This window comes from Symphalangus syndactylus, chromosome 2 (assembly GCF_028878055.3).
Source record: "Symphalangus syndactylus isolate Jambi chromosome 2, NHGRI_mSymSyn1-v2.1_pri, whole genome shotgun sequence".
NCBI lineage: Eukaryota > Metazoa > Chordata > Mammalia > Primates > Hylobatidae > Symphalangus > Symphalangus syndactylus.
In genome coordinates, this window is record NC_072424.2 from 114434165 (window position 1) to 114458001 (window position 23837).

The window sequence follows — 23837 nt, forward strand, 5'->3', positions numbered from 1 at the left end:
CGGTCTCATGTTTATGTTTTCATGAGAGAAGATTATATTGAAAAGCTTGAAAGCTGTCATTAAAGAAATATTTTAAAATCACAATGGGAACCATTATAAACTTTGTTGGTTTTTTCCTTACCACAAACTAAATTGCACCCAAGGTAAAGATTCACAGGCAAAATCATAACACCATGAAAGTATGTTCAAGAAGAAAAATGTGAGTTATGCAGAAATTAGAAGCTTCTCTTAGTAAAAACTCAGTTGCAACATGTTTGCCAACAGCAAACTTCAAATGGCAAACTTTTTTTTCGACATTAACTTTGTTTTTACAACAGAAAAACATGTTGCTTCTGGTTTTTTGATGTGTGTGTTACTGTCCTACAAAGGAACATGCTCTACTCTGGGAAATGTTTTCTGTTCAGGCTATTTCATCTACTTACGTCATCATTTATTTCTGTTCTGACTCCTGTCTCTCCATGTTAATTCATTCATGTGCCTTCAAAAACAAGCATCTTGGCTAGTATCTGGTGAGCCTGACTCAGCGTCAGCATAGATTTAACAGTATGCGTTTCCTGCACTCCTAGTACCAGGGTGTGATGGTTAATACTGAGTGTCCACGTGATTGGATCGAAGGATACAAAGTATTGATCCTGGGTGTGTCTGTGAGGGTGTTGCCAAAGGAGATTAACATTTGAGTCTGTGGGCTGGGAAAGGCGGACCCACCCTTAATCTGGGTGGTCAAAATTTAATCAGCTGCCAGTGTGGCTAGAATATAAGCGGGCAGAAAAATGTGAAAAGAGAGAGTGACCTAGCTTCCCAGCCTACATCTTTCTCTTGTGCTAGATGTTTCCTGCCCTCGAATATTAGACTCCAAGTTCTTCAGTTTTGGAACTCAGACTGGCTCTCCTTGCTCCTCAGCCTGCAGACAGCCTATTGTGGGACCTTGTGATTATGTGAGTTAATACTTAATAAACTCCCCTTTATATATAAATGTATTCCATTAGTTCTGTCCCTCTAGAGAACTCTAACACACAGGGTCTTCTGCAAAGATGCTCTCCAGTCTTTATCCTTTAAACTTCCTCAAAAACCAGGAATGGATTTCAGAAGGATGTTACAGATTAAAAGGCTCTTCATGGTTTAAGGGTTTGAAGACCTGACCAATATTTAGATTTGGTTTTGTTATAAAGTGTAGGCTTAAATACAGATATAAATATGTGTCTAGAAATAATACAATGGCAATAATTACTTCTGATTGATCATAGAAAAAAATTAAAGATATTAGATAACTATTATTAGCCTGCTTGATAATGATAACAATAACAGTTAACAATTGTGGAATATTTTCTGTTATGATTTAAATCACTCACAATCTCAGTTACTCCTGATAGCAACCTTATAAAGTAGACTCCTCCATCACAGATGAGGAAGTTCAGACTCTGAGAAGTTAAATCAGTTGCCCAAATTGCACAGCCTTTAAGTGATGGAACCAGGCCTCAAACAGCAAGCTAAACCCAAGCTCCTAACCATTATATTCTACTGCCCCAATGACCTGCAATAGCAGCTGTCAACCTGGGTCAGGACCTGTTCTACCACTGAATCACCATTTGATGTCACAGGAAAGGATTCCCAACATCCTTAACAGCAGTCAGAAGGGACCCCACCATCATGTGGCCATTATGGATTCAGCACGTGATTCTGATCAGTTTCAGGTACTCACTGGTAGCTTCATGCTGGTACCCTAAGGCACACCCTCTGATGGTTGCTTTTAAGGTTTTCTTTCATTTCTCCTTTTACAGAGAACATTCAAATGCACTTTAAAACCAGGAGGTACCAAACAATTGAATACGACTAACCACTCCCACATTTAAGTATTTCAGCACAGTCATAGAAGTGACGACCAAGGCAGTCCTATCCCTGATGGCGCATGGTCCAGCAGGGAGACAAAGAATAGACCCCAACAAGCTGGCATTTCCTGTACTGGAAAAGCACATTCTTTGGGGGGTAATTAGAGATTTAGGCAATTCCTGGGTTTTATGTGTTTTTGACCTAAAATCAAGCATCTTAAAGGTCCACAGAAGAGGCCTTCACTCTGCAGTGGCTAATGGTGATTTACTTTCCTTCTTCACCTCCAACGCCTACCCCCTACCCCACTTTATGTTTTTCCTAGCACTTGTCACCATCGGGCCTACCAATGAGGCAGAGGAATGCGTTGGTTAAAGCAAACACTTCGGAGCCAAACTGCCTGGGTCAAAATCCTAACTCCATCACTTAGGACTGCATGACTTTGGCAAACTACTCAAGTCCTCTGTGCCTGTTTCCTCATATGTAAATTGAGGATGCTAATAGAACTATTGGTATAGTACTACTGTCATGAAGATTAAATGAGCAAATATACATGGAATACTAAGAATAGTACCTGGCCTAAAGAAAATGTTAGCTGTTATTACTATATGTTATATATATATATATATATATATATAGTTTTCCTTCTTCCGCTAGAATGTCAACTTCAAGGGGATGCAGATATTTTTGTTCGGTTCGCCAGGGTATCACCAGCACATAGTACAGTGCCTGGCCTTTGACTGATGCTCAATAAGTATTTGTTGAATGAATAAATGAAAGAACTCCAAGTGCTGCCCAGCTGCTCTCTCCATCCAGCTTGGTTCCTCTTCTTGGGTCAACCCAGTCCTGTTCTCAGTCCTTGAATGATCACAGTGAGTCAAAGGAAAGGCCAGAGAGAAAGCTGATGGCTCGAGACCACTCCAGTCTCCACCACCACGAAGCATGCATGACACTCATCCTCCCCGGACTCAGAGGCCAGCTACCCCTCACTCTAGAGCATCTTCTTCCTGGGCCTCAGAGAAACTGCCCGAGACAGCTTTCCTTTAGGACCCAAGTCAGGGCTTTTGAGAGTCTGTAGAAAACACTCATTTCAGTCCTCCTTGTACCGAGGCCCTACTGGCACATATATGGCCTTTCAGCTCCTTCCATGAGATCTAAAGAGGTGGACGTTAGGGAATTCCTAAGGCGATAAAATGTTCAGCAAAGAAGCACAGTGAGGTTCTCAAGACAGAGACAGGCTGAGATTGTTTAGTAAGAGCCAAGAGGGAGCTTTGCTCCATTTACATCTCAATAAAAGATGAGAATGGGTAAACTGTTGTACTGAGAGACTTTAAAAACTTGGCTGGACTCCTCTAGCCCCAACCTTTTTTTGCAGCTATTTCCTCAGGACACAGGGAGGGAAGAAGCTATGTGCAGTAGTGCACAGTGATCGTGAAGGACAGGTGGAGGCCGCGGCAAGGGAGGCAGGTAGATGAGTTCCCGGTACCCGCTGAACTAAAAGAGGATGAGAAGTGTCATACCAGGGACCGAGTGTGTCTGTGAGAGGTTGTATCCACAAGAAGCTTGGGGCTGAGGGAAACCCATTTTTCTCCTGGTGCATATTTGGGAAGGGGATTCTTCCTTGTATTTGTACATAGAATTCCACGGAACACATTTTCCCAGGTATTACGGTTCTGTGTCCTCCAAATTCACATGTTGAAGCCCTAACACTCAATGGGATATATTTGGAGACAAATATATCCTCAAAAGGGATAATTAGGACTAAGTGAGGTCGTAAGGGTGGGGCCCTAATCCAATTGAACTGATGTTTCTGGTGTCCATATCAGAAGAGGAAGAGACACCAGGGCCGCAAGTGCACCAGAAAAGGCCATTTGAGCGCATGATAAGAAGGTGGCCATCTGCAAGCTAAGCAGATAGGCCTCAGGAGAAACCAAACATGCCAACCCCTTGATCCTGGACTTTCAGCCTCCAGAACTGTGAGAAAATACATTTCTGTTGTCTAAGCCACCCAGTGTGTGACAGTTTGTTATGGTTGCTTGCTCTGGTTTGGATGTGATTTGTCCTGCCAAAATTCATGTTGAAATTTAATAGCCAATGTAATGATACTGAGAGGTGGCAGAGTCTTTAAAGAGGCATTTGGGTCATGAGGCTCATGAAGGGATTAATGCAGTTAATGCAGTTCTCAACAGATTGGGTTAGTTCTCAGGAAAGCAAGATGTCATAAAGCCAGTTGGCTCTCCTTGTCCCTCTCTTTTCTCCACTCAAGCCCCACTGTGTTTCTACTTTCTACCACGAGTTGAAGCAGCATGAGGCCCTCACCAGATGCAGATGGGCCACTAGATCTTGGACTTCCTAGCCTCCAGAACCATGAGCCCAAATAAACCTCTTTTCTTTATAAATTACTGAGTCTCACGTATTCTGTTATAGCAACAGAAAATGGACTAAGACACAGCCCTGGCAAACTAGTACACCAAGGAATGATAGTTTCGCTGACAAGCTTTTGTTTTCTTCAGAGTACATATGGCCTTCTAAACTATTATATACAGCAGATCCTCAAATAACACTGTTTTGCCCAATGTTGTTTCCTTATAACCTTGATGAGGAAAAAAAAGAATTGATTCCTGGTAGGGGCCACTGTCTGTGTGCATGTGTGGAGTTTGTACATTTTCTTTTCTTTTTCTTTTTTTTTTTTTTTTTTTTGAGACGTAGTCTCTTTCTGTCACCCAGGCTGGAGTGCAGTAGTGCGATCTCGGCTCACTGCAAGCTCCACCTCCCAGGTTCACGTCATTCTCCTGCCTCAGCTGGGTAGCTGGGACTACAGGCGCCCGCCATCATGCCTGGCTAATTTTTTGTATTTTTAGTAGAGAAGGGGTTTCACCGTGTTAGCCAGGATGGTCTCGATCTCCTGACCTCGTGATCCACCCGCCTCAGCCTCCCAAAGTGCTGGGATTACAGGCGTGAGCCACCACGCCTGGCAAATTTGCACATTTTCTCAATGTCTGTGTGGCTTTCCCTGGGTACTCTGGTGATATGGTTTAGCTGTGTCCCCACCCAAATCTCACCTTGAATTGTAGCTCCCATAATCCCCATGTGTCATGGGAGGGACCCAGTGGGAGGTAACTGAATCAGGGGGTTGGGTCTTTCCTGTGATGTTCTCATGATAGTGAATAAGTCTCATGAGATCTGATGGTTTTATAAATGGGAATTCCCCTGCACAAGCTCTCTTACCTGCAGCCATGTAAGATGTGACTTTGCTCCTCATTCACTTTCCACCATGATTGTGAGGCCTCCCCAGCTATGTGGAACTAACTGTGAATCAGTTAAACTTCTTTCCTTTAGAAATTACCCAGTCTCAGGTATGTCTTCATTAGTAGCGTGAGAACAGACTAATACATATAGTTTCCTCTGCATCCCAAGGATGTGCATGTTAGATTCATTTGTGTGTCTACGTGGTCTCAGTGTGAGTGAGTGTGGGTGTGTGTGTGGATGTGCCCTACAGTGGAATAGTGTCCTGTCTAGGGCGGGTGCCCGCCTGGTACTGAGCTGCCAGAATAGGCTCTGGCCACCCATGGCCTTGAACTGGGTAGACAGTTATCTTGTTTTTATTCATCTTTCTTAAATGTATATAGAGTTCACATTTATTTCAATGTAGAATATTAGAAGTGTTTTAGTCTTTATTTAGGAGTTTGGTCATGTTTTTGTGACCAGAAATACGCCATAGGAACTTAACTCTTGTTTATGTCAATTAGTCTATGGCAAAAGTGGTTTGGTTATATGTAATTTTGCTTCAGTCACAGTTTACAAGGACCTATCAACTACATTAAGTGAAGACTCACTACAATTTACTTCCCTTTGCGCTTCACCCTCCATCTAAATGTAACCTCACAAGCTCAGGGGTTCTGTTGTATTTGCTGATGTTTCCCAAATGCTGAGAGGAGCGACTGGCAGGTAGCCTCACGCTAATGTCAGAATTAGCAACTCACGTGGCTTAATGTGTGTTTATTGCTGGAATGAATAAACAAATGAAGGAAGAGTAAAAGAGGCTTGTAGGGCCTAGTTGGAATGTCACCAATGTGAAAAATTTGTTTCTGACTTAAAAATAGCTTATATTCAAAAATGCAGTGAAAAAATTGTTTCCCTATTTTCATATTAATATATTCCCTGCTGTAGGGTTTGCCTTCTTTTTTCCTGTGGGGTAGGTTTGTTTATCATGATGAGCACTACAGGTTCCTCCTGCCTGTCACATCATCTGTGACAGCTGCAGGCGGTTAGAACACAGGTAAAATATGTAACCTTTGGGAAATGAAGCACCTGGGAGAGGATTTACCTGAGCTAAAGATTCCATTAGGTTTCTCACAATTTTGTCTTGGTCTTCCGTCAGGATCCTGTGAAGGGTAGCTCGCCTCTCACTGTCCTTCCTCAGCATGAAGAATCCAGAATCTTTTTCTTCAGGGGAAGGAGGAGCACTGTGATCTTCAAAATTCTCATCTGGAATGCTGAGAAAATTTATGCGGCATAAATCACAGTTCCCTTTATAAAATGACACACTTAACAACACACTTCTCTCACCCCAAATAAGTCAGGTCTTTACCCCAAAAAGAGTGTCCGAATTCCCTTGACATCTCTTTCTCCACAGGACTTGGCTCTTGTTTTGAAAGAGAAGGGGTCCGCTTTCAACTCCGTGTCGGGTGAAACTGAGCCGTACTCACTGCTGCTGCTGGTGTCCTCCACCAGCACAGGTACCGGCAAGGATATACTCCTGAGATATTCTGCTTGTGAAGAGAGGAGGGAAAAGATAATTGACGCTTTAAAAAATGTACACATACTGAAACACCCATTGAAAGAGAGCCATATTCTTTGTCAAATATCTTGTTGCAGTGAGCAGCATAATTATGCTATGTAAGGGGACGGTCATGTGTTATGACTGCCTCCCTTGCTCAGCATAACCCATACGGCAGGGTAGGCAGGAAAGGGCCTCCCAGGCCCTGGGAGGGATATCTCTGCGGTACCAAAACAGTCAAGGAAGCACCAGGTTCAGTGGGTCTACTGAGGGTCTGATCCCCTCATTTTTACTGACTACTAGTTATTTCTATTTATAGGTCTCAGTTTTCATATTTATAAAATTCAGGGTCAGACTGATAATCTTTAAGCCTGTTCTTCAGGGGCTTAAGGGTCTCCGTTAGCATCTTGGGGCTGCATTGGTTGGGATGAGTGAGTGGGATGCTGTAAGTCTGGACCACAGGTTCTAATCCTGTTATACCTGAAACCAGAGCAAATATGATAACTGTCATATATCACAGTTCTGCTTAAGGATTCATATAAAAAAGGATTCATCACTGAAAACAAATTTTGGAAACAGATGGACTAGATGATCTCTTAGGTCTGTCCTGGTTCTCAGATACTATGATTCTCTAGTGACATGAGCTGCTTCTTTATTTGGATGGAGAATAAGACGGTGGAGTTGCCTATATTTCCTCAAACATTGGTTTTAAAGAAAGTAGTTTTTGCTAGAAACATCTTTAACAAACAACATCCTAATGCTACAAAAGTATTTTAATAAAGAATGAAGGTATAAAATTATAGAAAAGGAAATCCACTGTTGCCTGGAATCTCCTTCTTACTTAATTCCTCGTGGGCTGAACTGAATCAACTGCCCTGATCTCAAGGATAGCAGGGGACTCATGACATTGGTTTCAGCTGTAGGGAGAAAGACGGAAGTATATACAGCTTTCAGGAACAGCTGACCTCGGGGGAAACCACCTTACTGGTCAGTAACTGGAAAGTCTCCCCAGGATGAATTGGTTGACTTATCTGCTGTTATTTAAATAGTTCTGTAGCTGAATCACTAGAAGGCAGGAAGCAAGAGGAAGCCACAAAGAGTTGCTGAATTGACCAATTAAGTACCAGTATGCAAATGATATATGGCAGGGGAAATGCCTGGCATGTACTGTTTCCACATATTCTGGAGCAGCTCATGGGCCTAGCATTTCATGGACCATATTTCAGGCAGTAATGCTACAGCAGAAAGGAAATGGGTGACCTCTTCCTTGCTGGTAATAGTAAGGTTGTCTGAGAGAAGAAAGGTTTGAAGGGGGGCCCAAACACCAAACTGCTTTTGAGTCATTCCTGGGGAAGGTCAAGGTCTATAGTGTGCCTTGTTTCACTTTAGAGTCAACATCATCGCTATTTGGGGGGAACAGACTTCAGAACAGAAAAAAATAGCTGCTTGGGAGAAAGAGTTTCACTACTATGAGATGTCAAGCCCCTAAAGTTAAATATTGCTGATGGAAGAACACAGCTGAAGAAGATCTCTTGGCTTGACTGAGTAGCCGATCTCTTTATACGAAGGGATACAAGCCCTGCAGTGGAACTCACTGCTGATCCTTGAGACTTGGTGAGTTTCTGCACCAGCCCATTTTTATGAGATGCATGCCACACTCAGAAATGGAGGTGTTCATCATTCATATTTCAAAGACAAAATTGTTGTTTCTTGGGAGTAAAGAGACTAGTACAGACTAGATTAGAACAGTAGAAGATGAGGGATTCCTATCATGTGTTTCCGTGTTTGTGTGTGTGTGTCTGTCTGTGTGTGCGTGTGTGTGTGTGTTAGTAAATGTATGTGTATCTAAAGAAGAGAGGGAGTAAGGACTTGAATTATTCTGTATTTTGGCTTTTTGGTCATATCATGTGGTTTGATTATCCAGTAATGAGAGGATTTGTGTCACACCTGTGAATTTTAACATTGCTGTGACTACCAACTGCCTAAAAGGAGGCCTAATGAGGTAAAACTGTATATGCTTAAGGATGGAACCCAGTGCCTGTCACTATGGCTCATTAAGGAAATAAAGGGACTTACAGATATTCTGCATGTTCTATGTGCAGAGCCCTGATTCCCTCCTTGGCTTGATTTTATTTTTACTTTTGAGACACAGTCACACTCTTTTGCTCAGGCTGGAGTGCAGTGGCGCGATCTCGGCTCACTACAACCTCCGTCTCCTGGGTTCAAGTGATTTTCCTGCCTTAGCTTCCCGAGTAGCTGGGATTACAGGCATGTGCCACCACGCCTGGCTAATTTTTGTATTTTTCGTAGAGATAGGGTTTCGCCACGTTGGCCAGGCTTGTCTCAAACTCCTGACATCAAGTAATCCACCCGCTTCAGCCTCCCAGAGTGCTGGGATTACAGGTGTGAGCCACCGCACCCGGCCTGCTTGATTTTAAATGAGTGAACCTGATTCTAGATTGAGTCCTCTTCCCTGTTAGGCACATGCATTCATTCATCTAGCATACAGTTGTGGATCATCTATTATTTGTCAGGTAGCCAGCAGGAGTTGCTGATGGACTGGAGTGAAGGGTGTGAAAAGGAAGAATCAAAAATGACCCCAAAGTAGAATTCTGGCCTAAGAAACATAATGGATGCATACAGTACTTATATACTAAGATGAGAAATAATACAGGCCAAAAAGGAAAGTTCTTTTTAGTGGATAAGAGGCGTTATTTGACAGTTCAGTTTGAAAAATGAAGAAGGCAATTGGGGGGCCGGGCACGGTGGCTCACGCCTGTAATCCCAGCACTTTGGGAGGCTGAGGCAGGTGGATCATCTGATGTTGGGGGTTCGAGACAACTGGTGAAACCCCGCCTCTACTAAAAATACAAAAATTAGCCTGACATGGTGGTGTGTGCCTGTAGTGATGGCTGAGGCTCAGGAGGCTGAGGCAGGAGAATTGCTTGAACCCAGGAGGCGGAAGTTGCAGTGAGCCAAGATCATGCCACTGCACTCCAGCCGCCAGCAAGACTCCATCTAAAAAAAAAAAAAAGCAATTGGATATGAGTCTGGAGCTCAGAAGACTGGGCTAGATAGAACCTCAGCAACCTACTGGCTGGAGATGGTATTTAAAGTAAAAGATGACATAATTCGGGGAAAGATAAAAAGACAGCATAGACCCGGCCCTTAAGAATGCCAATATTTAGAGGAAAAGAAGGGGATGAACAGGCAGCCAAGGAGAATGACAAGGAGCAGCCATGAGGTTGGAGGAAAACAGAGAAAATGGGGTGTCATGGAAGCCCACACAGGAGAGGGCAAAAGTAAGAGAGAACAGTCATCCAGGCCGAGAGCCATTGAGAAGTTGAGTAGGGTGAGAAAAGCACTTGTTGGATTTGGCTAAAGAGATCTCATTAGACCTTGGCCAGAGCAGGCCCAGTGATCACGTGGAAGGGGAGACGCTACATGGGTAGGAAGGAAGAGGTGGAGATCTGGAGATACTGTACTTCAAGATGGGAAGCTGTGATAGGGGGCAAAAAAATGGTGGTGGTGTCAGCCAATGAGGCCATTTGTAGATCAGGGGAAGGACGGGTTTAGGACAGAAGACACTACAGCATGTGTATATGGAACTCATCGGGAGAGGCAGAAGCTGGTGGAGTCATGGGGGCTCCACACGAGCCATAACTCAACTGTGGGGGATTGGCCTTCTGTAGGAAAATGGATGTTTTCTCTATTGTAAGGGGTGGAAAGAGCGAGACAGGTGGTGCTGAGACAGGTTGCTTTATACGTTTGTGGTGGAAATATGATCAAATCCACGCCTGAGATTTATACCTTCTTAAGTTATGAAGATTTCCAGGCAAGTGAGAATGCATAGTGCCTTTCTGTGTCACTGTAAATGGGAAGAAGCTCAAGTATAACTATTTCCAGGGGGGCATGGTGACAGTTTCCAGATATCACAGAGGTTACAAGTTCCTTGAACATCAGCTCATACATGTGAGTGATTGGGACCCCAGGTTGCAAGAGAGGAGCCTGGCAGGATTTCCAGTCATGGGTAGCCTTACTGCTGCTATCTTGCCAGGTATTAAGAAGCCCTCCTCTATGGGGCTGACCATGAAGAGTCTAAAAGAGGATGAATGAACCTCTCTTGAGGATGGGACATGTCAAAGGTGTGTCTCTAAGGAGATGATTCTCATTGCCCTATTTCAGGGGCTGACGGGAAGGGGTGTGAGCCCCATATCCCCTAAGAGACAGCTTTACCAAGAGGCCAGGAGTAGGCTGGAGTCGGGAGGGGTGACTGGCCACTCTATGGACTCCAGATTGCTGGGAGCTCCCATCTACGGAAGGGAGATAGTGCGACCTTTAAGGAATTAGATACATTCCTGCTTTGGGGAAATGGGGATTTTCTAAATCCCTTCCATTGCTGTGAGGGTGGCCTCAGATCCTAACAGCTATTCATGATCACTAGAGGGATCTTTATGGTCCTCCTTCTCCTAGACAGTTTAGGAACAAAGTCTAGCCACAACACAGAGTCTCCCAACTGGCCATCCTGCCTCCAGTCTCCAACTGGCCAATAGTGGAGAATAGTGGTTCTCACACTGCAGTGATGACAAGAATCATCTGGGTTTACTTAAAAGTACAGAATTCCAGCTTGCACCTCCAGATTCTGAGAAGGGCCAGGAATCCTAATTTTTAACAAGCATCACAAGAGATCCATGCAGGCAGGATCTGGGACCAACTGAGGCACAGCTATATTCCTAGTGCCTTGTGCCTACATTCTAGTGCCAAGTGCATAGCAGAGGGTTAAAAATGTTATGGAATAAAACTTATTAAATAAACCATCCTCACACAGCTATCGGAATGATCCATCAATAGCTTCACTGTCCAATATGGTCGCTACTACCCTCATATGGTTATTAATATCAACATTTAAATAATAAAAATTCAGTGCCTCAGCCACGGTAGCCATGTTTAGTGTCTAATAGCCACATATGACTAGTGGCTAATGTATTGGACAGGGCAGATACATGACGTTTCTCTTACTGTAGAATCATAGGTCCGGTGCTGGTCTATAATATTATTTCAGATAAAAATTTTCTCCGGCTCCCCAACCCTCCTTGCTGATTCCTTAGCATTTCATAAGGAACCCTTTGGAATCAGAGCCTGCTCCCCACTCCAGCATCATCCCTTCCCTTTTACTTTAAGCACCAGTGCTGCTGAGCCAGCAAGGCTCCCTTAACATACAGTACAGTTTCACACATCCTGGCATTAACTCATGCGAGGAGTCGCCTCACCTGGATCTCCACTCCCCATCCACCAGTTAAGTTCATATTTGTCCTTACTCATCAGGTGCACCTCACTGGAGAGTCTGCCTTGAAACGGCATTCTCAGACTGACTTCAGTCACTGTCTCTCCCTTTTGACTCCTCTGCACAGACTAAACTATACTATGATGGAGATGATTTTTTCCAGTGTTTTTCTCCTATAAGGTCAATGGCTCTTTAAAATCAGGAACTCTGTCTTTATCATCCTTATACATTCAGGGCCTAGCACATTTCCTGTGCACACCATAACTGCACAATTAATATTTAAGCTAACGTGAATTACTTAAATCTCTGGGTCTGTGTGTGGCCAGGGGAGAGGAGTCAGGATGAGACAAGTCATGTCTCTCTCTAAAGGGGAAGGGGGTCTCATCGTCACCACCCTCTTACTCCCCTCTTGAGGGGAAGCCAAGTGCAGTTATGGGAGGTGGAGAACCTTGAGAGGGGGGCCTGTGCTCTGGAAAGAAACACATATATGGCCTACAGAAAGTACCTGGGAAAGGAAGAGGCCTGTATCTTCTACTCACCTAGAAGGAGAGTAAGACCAGCTAATAGATCATTGTTTCAATTAACATGAGGCATGCCATTTCCTATAATACCTGGGAACAATCCAATGGGATTTTAGGCAAGGCATGGTGGCACATGTAATCCCAGCATTTTGGGAGGCCGAGGTGGTAGATCACTTGAGGTCAGGAGTTCCAGACCAGCCTGGCCAACATGGCAAAACCCCGTCTTTACTAAAAATACAAAAATTAGCTGGGTGTGGTAGTAGGCACCTACAGTCCCAGCTACTCAGGAGGGTGAGGTGGGAGGATCGCTTGAGCCTGGGAGGCAGAGGCTGCAGTGAGCTGAGATTGTACCACTGCACTCCAGCCTGGGACTCCATCTCAAAAAAAAAGGGGGGGGATGGATTTTAGCTCCTAATTTGGTTAGCACATCTGTCCTGCTCTCCTAGGAAGGAGAGGGAGGAGGCTCATCATCCATGTAATGACACTGTTTTAGCTGAGGGTCTGAACAGTTTAATCATGCAGGGAATTGGGGACTGCCCTTTTTTCTAAGCCCAAGTCCACTTGTGAGCAAGAAGGGCGAAAGGGCAGTGGGAACCTAACTGACTAGAGCTCAGCAGGTTTACACCTTCCATCTCACGCTCACTCCAAGGTACACAGTCACTGAGAAGACGTAGAACTGTCCACTTAAATGATCTCTGTCTCTCTCTCGTACGTGCACACTCTTGCCAAGTGTGTATAGTTGAGTTCACAGAAGTTAAATGCATGTGTGTGATGGGAAACTATTTCCTGCGAACAAAAACCAAGCCATGTGGAAGGGATAAAACAATCATGGATTAAACTTCCAGGCACAGCTCCAAGGCTCTTTTAGGATATTATTTTATTTTATTCTCAGAACCAAATCTGTGAAGTAGATAATGTTACCAGCACAGAATGACAGAAGAAATATGCATGTCCCATATTTAGAAAGTGGGTCAGTGGGATCAGAACCCACTTCTGTGTAATTCTGAAGTCAGTGCCCATTTTAGGACACCAGAAGCAGGCTGGTCAGAAGGTTGCCAAGCGCTGCAGGGCCGACTTTGTGACAATGCAAGGCTGCCTTCCAGAGCCCAGGCTGTCTGTGGAGAAAAGAGGTACAAGGGTGTGCCTTTCCTCTTCTGAGTTTCCCCAGATTCTCAGAATGGAAGAAATGGAAGAAGAAAAAGTAGAGAGGCTGTACCCAGGAAACCCCAATTAACAGGCCTCTACTCTGGGCTGACTGGCTTTGGGGCATCAGAGGAACCTGCAAAAACCTGCCCTTGGCCTGCAGAACCCATGCACAATGAACATTAAGCCCCCTGAACTGTTTGATCAACCACTCATCCAACTTAGGAAACTCCAACACCATGCTGTTCATTTTTTTTTTTTTTTTTTTTGAGACAGGGTCTCACTCTGTCACCCAGGCTAGAGTGCAGTGGTGTAATCATGGCTCACTGCAACCTCCACCACCCCAGGCTCAAGCAATCCTCCCACCTCAGCCTCCCGAGTAGCTGGGACCATAGGCATGCACCACCACACCCAGCTATTTTTCTGTATTTTTAGTAGAGATGGGGTCTCACCATATTGCCCAGGCTGGTATCAAATTCCTGAGCTCAAGCAATCCACCCACCTCAGCCTCCCAAAGTGCTGAGATTACAGGCATGAACCACTGCGCCCAGCCTCATGTTCATTTCTTTACTATTCTTTGAAATGCTTTAATGGATCTTCCTAGAGCAAATCTACTTTCTCTACCTTCCTAGTTATGATCCGCAAAAGCCAACATTAGAAAACAAAGGCACAATAACTCCTGGCCACTAAAAATAGAATGTATCACCCTAAAGATGATAGAGGAAGGTATCTGGCATTGACATTTTCCACAAGAAATACATTAGGGAGGCAACTGGCTCCTAGATAAGGAAGCATTTACTTCACTCAAATTGAAGCTGTCAAAAACACAGTCACCTTCTTGCTTTTAGAGAGAAAAAATTTAAGCCATCCCCACTCATGAAAGAGAAAGATGAGGGTTTCCAAAGGAATAAGCCTAGCCAGGCTTGCAGCTGCACACATCCTTATAGTACCCCTGCCCCCATGTAAGCCGGGAGCAGAGGATAAGGCTACTTGATGGGAAGTCTGGAGTTTATCACAGGAGACACCAGGTCTCGGCTCAATGGGCAAAGTAAAAACAAACTCACCATTTGATCCAGCTGAAAGAGCTGTGGAAAGAAAAGCAAACAGCCATGAATAAGCATGTGCTGGGTTTGTTGTTAAACTGAGAAATCAACAAAAAGTGAATGCCTGAAATGGGGTCAATGTCCTTTCCAAACATTCAATCTGCCCGTTCTCATCCAATATAAACACCAAAAACTGCCAAGAACAATTGGAACTTTTACTTTTTTTTTCTGAGTTATAGACAATTATTGCAAAAATAGAATGTACTTATATTTTTACACTGCTGTTTTATTTATAGCTGGCAATCTTTGCTCTCTTTCTTTTTCCTTCTTTCCTTTTTTTGGGTGTAATTATTCAGAAGTATATACCCTAAGAGGCAATAGGTATTTTCTACTGCCTTAAAAGAACCTATTACCTACAGGGCTTGGAAATTCAACAGCTCTATAATGGCTCTGTAGGCCCGTTTGTGGTAATCTGGGGTTTCAGCTCTAAAAGGCTAAATTTAACCCCTCTTACACTTGAACCTTAGTATCCGCAATGTTAGAGTGATATAGATGCTGACATATTTACTACCTACTAACTATGTGATTGAAGACTATTATGTATGAGGTCCCAGCATTTGTGAAATTGATGGAACACAGCTCCCTGATACTGGAACCAAATGCCTGAGAACATTGTGCTAATATTTATACCAATTTCCAGTGATATCTGTAAACAGGTTAGTTTACTTCTGGAAAATTCTTCCTTCTTAAAAGCTTAGGATTGAAGGACTCACACTATATCCTCTTCAATGCAACCACATACCTGAAAGCTTAGGTTGTGTCTTTTTCTTTTTGCTTGAAACTTTTAAAAACTCATCAACAAGCAAGTCGTTAGCACAGGCTCTCTTGTCAGGGTCTGGTTCAAAACATTTCAGTATGAATGCCTTGGCCTCTGCAGACATGGACTCTGGGATCTCAGGGTGGACTTTAAACATTCCCACCTAAGACATAAATATAAAAAGTGCAATGTGTCTCCTGCGTGAACACCTCACCACCTGAACGCCAGCTTCCATAACTTGATCCCCCAATGCAACAAAATCCTTTATCATACAACACAAACTTATGGCTTTTCTCAAACGGAGGTAAGATGTGTTTGCTGCAGGTTATAGAAGATTGACAGAGTGCCTTGGTACCTTTACCAATGGCACAGGCAGAATAATTAGTTGAAGACAGTAGACAGCACTACGGAGTAATAATTTGGTCCTTCAAAGCTTTAGAACATATTGGTACACTGGCACACAAAAAGGATCTTTATTTTTCTTTTTTTTTTTTTTTGAGACAGGATCTCACTCTGTCACCCAGGCTGGAGTGCAGAATGGTGCAGTCTCAGCTCACTGCAGTCTCGACCTCGCAGGCTCAAGTGATCCTTTCACCTCAGCCTCCTGAGGTAGCTCGGACTACAGGCTTATGCCACCATGTGTGGCTAATTTTTTGTACTTTTTGTAGAGACGGGGTTTTGCCATGTTGCACAGGCTGGTCCAAACTCCTGGGCTCAAGCAATCCACCCACCTCGGCCTCCCAGAGTGCTGGGATTACAGCCATGAGCCACCATGCTCAGCCACTGAGCTGAGAACACTGAGTAGCTCACAATAGCTAAGTGCTGGGCATTGTGCTGGGGTTTTTCCACTTATGAATCTCATCAAATCCTGCCAACAACCCAGTGGATTAAATATTTTCCTTGTTACACCAATGAGGAAAATAAGTCTTAGAAAGGATGAGGTAACATGGCTAAGAAAAGGAAGATCTGGGATTTGAACCTGAATTGTTTGGATTAAAGCCTATGTTCTTTTCCCTATTACATGATTGGTGAATATCTTCCCTGTCTCAAATCACCTACATTAAAAGAGATATTTAGAAGTACTTTAAAATTAAACAAACAATATTTTTATAACAATTAGAATTTACTTATTACCACTATTCTAAAAAAAATTAATGGTATTTTCATTTTTTAGTACAGAGCAAACTTTCAAAGGAAATCCTTTTGTTCTTATATAGCTTATGTAAATTCATTGTAATATAAACAATATATAATTATTTGTAAGAATTATATAGCCTATACTATGTGTCAGACACATTTCTAAGTGCTTGGTACATTTTACCTCATACACTTCTCAAAAAGCTCTTATTATACAGGTTTTTTTTTTTTTTTTTAAAGATGGAGTCTCATTTTGTTGCCCAGGTTGGAGTGCAGTGGTGCCATCTAGACTCAATGCAACCTCCACCTCCCCAGTTCAAGTGATTCTCCTGCCTCAGCCTCCCAAGTAGCTGGGATTACAGGTGCCTACCCCTGTGCCCCCCTAATGTTTTTTTTTTTTTTTTTTTTTTTTAGTAGAGACGAGGTTTCACCATGTTGGCCAGGCTGGTCTTGAACTCCTGGCTGGTCTTGATCTGCCTGCCTCGGCCTCCCAAAGTGCTGGGATTACAGGTGTGAGCCACCACGCTTGGCCGACAGGTACTATTTTTATCTTTATTTTATAGATGAGAAAACTGAGGCACAAGCAGATTAAATCATTTGCTCAAAGTCTCAAATATCTTGACCATGTTGGAGCCTGGATTCAAACACCATAAACTGGTGCCACAGTCTGTGTCATGTCATCTCTCTAAGATAGCAACTTCCTGGGCACAGCTTAGACTGGCCTAATGTGACAAAAAACACATGGTATAACAATCATTGCATTCATGAATTATAAAGCAGCATTTCAGATAATTCTTAGACACTGGAGAAAACCTGAAAGACTGGCCAAGAAGAGAAAGACATCCACTCACGGCAAGAAAGGCACCTCTCTTGGCACCTGTCATTGATCTTTGAGGTTTGGTCACACTACTCATTTTTATACCAGCAGTGTCCTATCAGATTGTCTTCAAGCATAAAGCCAAGCTTTGCACAAAAGCAGAAGGTCTGTAACAACACATGGCCCCTCATAAGAGGCTATGCACAGATGGAATAAGGGCTAGAAACATGGTCTGCAGCAGGGAGAGGAATAATAATTACCATCAAAAGTCCTCTCGGGCCGAACGCGTGGCTCGTTCCTGTAATCCTAACACTTTGGGAGGCCAAGGCAGGTGGAGGGCCTGAGCTCAGGAGTTTGAGACCAGCCTGGGCAACATGGTGAAACCCCGTCTGTACTAAAATATAAAAAATTAACTTTGGGAGGCTGAGGGGGGCAGATCACGAGGTCAGGAGATCAAGACCATCCTGGCTAATACGATGAAACCCCATCTCTACTAAAAAATACAAAAAATTAGCCGGGCGTGGTGGCAGGTGCCTGTAGTCCCAGCTACTAGGGAGGCTGAGGCAGGAGAATGGCGTGAACCTGGGAGGCGGAGCTTGCAGTGAGCCGAGATTGCGCCACTGCATTCCAGCCTGGGCGACAGAGCAAGACTCCGTCTCAAAAAAAAAAAAAAAAAAAAATTAGCTGGGTGTGGTGGTGTGTGCCTGCAATCCCAGCTACTCAGGAGGCTGAGGCATGAGAATTGCTTGAACTCAGGAGACGGAGGTTGCAGTGAGCCGAGATCGTGCCACTGCACTCCAGCCTGGGTGATAGATCGAGACTCTTGTCTCCACAAAAAAAAAAAAAAGAAAAGAAAAGAAAAGAAAAACTCCTCTGCCTTGGATCCCACAGGGGAGCACAAAAAAATAAATAAATAAATAAATAAATAATTTTTTTTTTTAAGTCCTCTGCCTTAGAAAGTAGCAGATGTGTGAGTTTTACTACTTGGGAAGCATGTTTCCATTTCAAACTTCCTGTTGGCCTGGCAGTCTGGCAGGGGAGGACTGCAGGGATTCAAGAGGCAGATCATAGCCATGCTCAGTCCCCAGATCTCAAAATGCTGGCACTTGTGCTCTCATAAGCCTATTTCTATTATCAGATACCTCCTACTGCAAAAGGTGGGGCTTCTTCCTCCTCCCATAGGAGCTACTGATGGGCAAATTAACAAGCTAGAGGAGTAGGTATATGAGAATAAGATTGATTTACTTAAAATGGTAATTATGCTCTTTTTTCAAAAAATGAAGCCTTCAAACTATTATGGTAGAGAAGTAAAGGAAATTATTAACTTTGATTTAATTCCTAAATGGGTAAAAAAAAAGTTCTTCTACCTTCCTCCACGGAAAATTTTCAGACTGTTTCCCAAAGGGCTTAAATCATCTTCAGTATAGTCATGTGTTATTTATACTGCGTTGTTAAAAGGTGGTCAATGGAAGTTACATTGAATCTCACTTTATAGCTGAGAAAACTAAGGCACAGAGAGGTCCACTGTGTGAGGCACCAGCGCTGGCTCTAACCGAGAGAGAATCTTCTTGACCTTTAATGTGTTCTCAGTTCGTGTTTACTTAGCTCCCTTTATCTAAAAAGAATATGACACACACACACAGAACATCCAATAGCTATAAAAAGCTTTATCCATTTGTTTTTAAGAGAAATGAAGTATGACCTTGAACATAGCTGCTTGTGGTTCTCCCAGTTCATAAAATGGGGGTTTTCCTGTGGCCATTTCGATGATTGTACAGCCCAGAGACCAGATGTCTGCTGCTTTTCCGTAGCCTCTTGGTCCTTTATCTATTATTTCTGGTGCCATATACTGGAGGGTGCCTGGAAACAATTCAAATACATTTCCATTTTAAAAAGATACAACAGAAGGGTATCTAATGACAGTTTTTCAACAGAATTTTTCAACAGAAATGAGACAACTGTAAAAACATGATTCAAGTCCTAATATCATTTGTGAGTTCCAGTTTTCTCTGCTATTAATAAAAGTGGAAATAGCAGTTTTTATAATGTTTTTCATCAGTGACATAAAGATACTTTACCCATATTATCTGGTTACGAATAGGTATGCTCTCATTCCCTAGACAGTGGAGTATAAGTGAGGCATCATTTCATTGGGCCTCTTAGAAACTTCTAACAATTAGTCTTTTGAGAACAGTAACATCGGCACACATTTCTTGAAATGCATGAAGACTGTTATCATGTATACTTCTAATCTTTTCCAGAAGAGAATATAGTTCATTCATCCATTTCCTTAGCTCTATCTCTATTTTTCAGTTCCTAAATTGAATGCTTTAACTCTTCTGTTTTCATTCTTATTTCTTAATCATGACAGCGTAAAGATTCTGAAAGCCATTGTGAAAATTAATGCAAATAAATTTCTGGTGTGCCCTATTCTGTAATCCAAATACACATGACTCCTGCTGCTGTCTGTGGTCCATGGACTAACAGGTTTAAGAGATCAAAGACAGGCCATGAGCCATCCATACAGACAGATAATCAGACACAGTGACTAAGAATAAAATGAAGGCTGGGTGTGGTGGCTCACGCCTGTAATCCCAGCACTTTGGGAGGCCAAGGTGGACGGATCACGAGGTCAGGAGTTTGAGACCAGCCTGGCAAACATGATGAAACTCTGTCTCTACTAAAAATACAAAAATTAGCCGGGCATGGTGGCAGGCGCCTATAATCCCAGCTACTCAGGAGGCTGAGGCAGAAGAATCACTTGAACCCAGGAGGCGGAGGTTGCAGTGAGCCGAGATCATGCCACTGCACTCCAGCCTGGGCAACAGAGTGAGACTCTGTCTCAAAAAAAAAAAGAATAAAATGAAAAAGGGAAGAGCTTTAACCCTGCATGGAATCAGAGAGGTGGAGAGTGTGGTATAATGGAAAGAATTAAGTGGAGGGAGCCATGAGCCCTTAGTCTGCTTCTGGCCTAGTATACCCCAAGTAAACACTGAAGTACAACTACCTCATTAACCCAAATGAGAGGCTGGATTTGAACTTCGAATACCCCATAAAGTGGTTTCCTAAAGTCTAGCAATGAGTCAGGAGCATGAATAGAAACATATCACCACATACCCTGCTTCTGATATACAAATAATATAGTCAGCAAACAAGAACTCATCCAAGATGCCATGTTGAATTACTTCAAATCATGAGGTGTTTGCCAAAAGCACTGCTTCAGATTTTCTGATTCATAACCAAAGTGACAGACATTTTGATAAACACAGATGATACCTTTTAGGAATGCCTCATGCATGGTTTTAGGTGAAAACAATTGTGTAAAATTCCTGCAAACTGTTCCTCTGAAAACCACTATCATAGGTGAGAAATGGACTATTGTTTACCAAAATAAAAGTGATCATTTTTGTTACGTATTGCCGTCTTTCTAGGTTTATCCTGCAGACCTTATCACTGCATAGCAGTAGTTCACGCTCACATACAACTGCACGTCTGCTCTCAGAAAGCCTTTCACCTGGCCAAAGACAAGGCAACCACGCTCCCCAAAGACGCTCGCCCACCCTTACTACAAAATTGGTATGATTTCTTTTCATTTGTAGCTTTTCCCCAAGTGATAATTTTGTATGACTTAAATAAGCTCAAATGGTCTTTTCGAAAATGTGTTGAAGCCTACCACCCCCTTTTGTTGTCTCAGGGCCTAGAATAGAATTAATGAGAGAATTTAAGTTGCACTAATAGCTAAGTAGGAATTATAGCGGATCAAAATTTGGAAATTTTTAATTTTTAAACATCGTAAATTGGACAATTCAAGTAATGTCAACAACAAATTATGCAATATTTGATTTGTCAGATAACAATCTGCCAATTGTGTTTAATTATCCCCCACTGAGCAAGTGCCAGAAAAACAGGTTGAGTCATGTGTTCTTATCTGCTCCTCTTTTTACTCCACAAACACATGACACATAATATTTTAAACAAAGCAATTTATGAAGCTGGATAATGAAGATGAGAGCCAACCTGAACATTGGCTTAAGAAAAACCAATGAGGGTATTTGCTCTAAAACTCATACCTCACGTATCTGCATTCTAAAGTTTTTTTAAAAATTTGCTTTGAAATATCTATTGTAGAATTTCTTTGCTGCTGCAACTACCCGGGGAGGTGGTACAGCTTAGTGGTTAATTAAACTCTAATGTCACATTTCATTCATTCATTTAACAGATCCACATTGAGTGCCTACTATGGGCCAGGCACTGTTCTAGGCAGTTAGAATACAGCAGAGGAGAAAACAGACAGAAACACCTGGGCTTATGTTTCTGCAGAAGCCAGATGATAAATTATCAGCATAGTAAGTAAATTATACAGCATGTTAGAAAGTGACATGTTATGACCAAAAAAATATAGACCCGAGTGAAGAGGATCAGCAGGAAGGCTGCCATGGTAAATAGGGTGTTCATGGGTGGTCTCACTGCAGAGGTGACATCTGCGTTGAGACTGGAAGAAGGTAAGAAAACTACCCACGCAGACAGCTGGGGTAGCGGCAGGAGGAAAAGCCCGTGCAAAGGCCCTGCGACGAGACCCTGTCTGTTGTCATGGAGGAAATGCAGGAAGGTCCACGTTTCTGGCTCTGAGTAAACAACAGAAGAGGAGTAGGAAATGGGGTCTGAAAGGGAACAGACTCCGAATCAGGTCAGAGCCTCGTCCCCCACTATAAGGGTTTTGACATTTGTTTACTCTGAACAAAAAAAAAAGAAAGCCACTGAGGGCTCTGAGCAATAGGACTTGGTTTATGTTTCAGAGGGATCACTCTGGCTGCAGTGCTGAGAGTAGACAGTAGAGGGCAAAAGTGAAGCAGGAGCACAGTTGGGGAAGCCACTGAAAATGCAGGTGAGCGATGAGAGTGGCAGCAGCAGAGGCGGTGAGAACCGGCCCAATGTTGGACACGTTTTGAAGCCTTCGTGGATGGACTGGGTTGGAGTGTGAGAAAAGAGAAGCGCCCTGGATAACACTATGTCGGGAGTGGCTGCCAACTGAGACAGAAGAGTGTGCCGGGGACAGGTTTGGGAGAAGATAATTAATTCCCTTTGGCCTGTTAAGTCTTGCTTGAGTCTCAGCTCTATTACCAACTAGCTTTGTGACCTTGGGCAAGTTATTCAACCTCTTTGAACCTTCATTTTCTCACCACAAACTGGGATAATGATACCTAATGATTGAGGCTGATGTATGAATTTCAATAAAACAACATACGTAAAGCACTTAGTGCAGAGCTAGGTAATACAGTAAGCACTCCATAAATGGTGATCACTGCTGCCTTTTCCCTCATCAAAATCACCAAGAGGTGATACAGACCAATTTATTGACTGAGCACCTGGGACTAAGCACCTGGGACTTGGTGACCACCAAGTTCATGTTTGAAGCCTACGATGTACACGGCCCTCGGGACCAGTGCTGGGGACAGATCTATGCATGTTAGTGACGCACGTCACTCTTACGTGACACCAGTGGAAGAGGTCCAAGCAAAGCTCTCTGTGAGGACTGCTTTCCTACAATTCCTTTGGAGATTTTACAAAAAAGATGTTCCCCAGATTAGTAGCAGAAGATATTGCGTTAACATCCTGTCCCACAAAGTGTGTGAAACCAGGGATTTTCCTCTCAGAAGTTACTGAGTCTTGACAGCACTGAAACTGCCGCTTGCCAAGTTAGGAGTATGAGGAAAGAAATGTAAAGACATTTGAAGTTATTAGTAGGTCAGAATTTAGTTTTTTCAAACAAATATATTCAAAATGTGTTTAATTCTGTGCCCTAAAATACCCATTGCCTTGAGGTGGGAGCTGGGCCAGGGGTATTGCTGACTGAATGCTCTAGGGAAAAAACTTACACAGAATGTCTCTCTCTCCTGCAGGAAGGCAGAGAGAAAGATGGACTAGAGCCAGAAGGTAAAAGCAAAGAGCAAACAGTAGATACAAAATCTGAGTTCTGGTTAGGTGTGGGGGTTCACACATGTAATCCCAGCACTTTGGGAGTCCAAGGCAGGTGGATCACTTGAGGTCAGGAGTTTGAGACCAGCCTGGGCAACATGGTGAAACCCTGTCTCTACCAAAAATACAAAAAATTAGCCAGGCATGGAGGTGCGTGCCTATGGTCCCAGCTACTAGGGAGGCTGAGGGAGGAGAATCACTTGAGCCCAGGGTGGGGGAGGTCACAGTGAGCAGAGATTACACCACTGTACTTCAGCCTGGGTTACAGAGCGAGACCCCATCTCAAAAGAAAAAACAAAAACAAAAAAACTGAGTTTTGCCAGGCATGACATCCTAGATACTTAGGAGAGTGGGGTGGGTGGACTGCTTAAACCCAGGAGTTCAAGACCAGCCTGGGCAACATAGCAAGACCCAGTCTCAAAAAACAAAAACAAAAACAAAAAACCAATCTGCGTTCTATGAGGTACACACTGCTGTGACTTCTGACTGCAATGT

General features: G+C 43.2%; 1 protein-coding gene across 6 annotated transcripts in view; it reads right to left on the reverse strand.

Moving 5' to 3' along the window:
- MAP3K5 (mitogen-activated protein kinase kinase kinase 5) overlaps nucleotides 1-23837 on the reverse strand; it is a 241144-nt gene that overhangs the window by 27869 nt on the left and 189438 nt on the right. For 4 of the 6 annotated variants that reach the window (XM_063622337.1, XM_063622338.1, XM_063622340.1 and 1 more), the window contains 5 exons: nucleotides 19069-19226; nucleotides 15398-15575; nucleotides 14617-14637; nucleotides 6416-6596; nucleotides 6152-6320 (listed from right to left, as the gene is read on the reverse strand). In XM_063622337.1, coding sequence (XP_063478407.1) covers nucleotides 6152-6320; nucleotides 6416-6596; nucleotides 14617-14637; nucleotides 15398-15575; nucleotides 19069-19226 — 707 coding nt within the window. The remainder of the gene's footprint in view (nucleotides 1-6151; nucleotides 6321-6415; nucleotides 6597-14616; nucleotides 14638-15397; nucleotides 15576-19068; nucleotides 19227-23837) is intronic. The other 2 variants (XM_055264868.2, XM_055264866.2) reach the window with 1 other exon arrangement.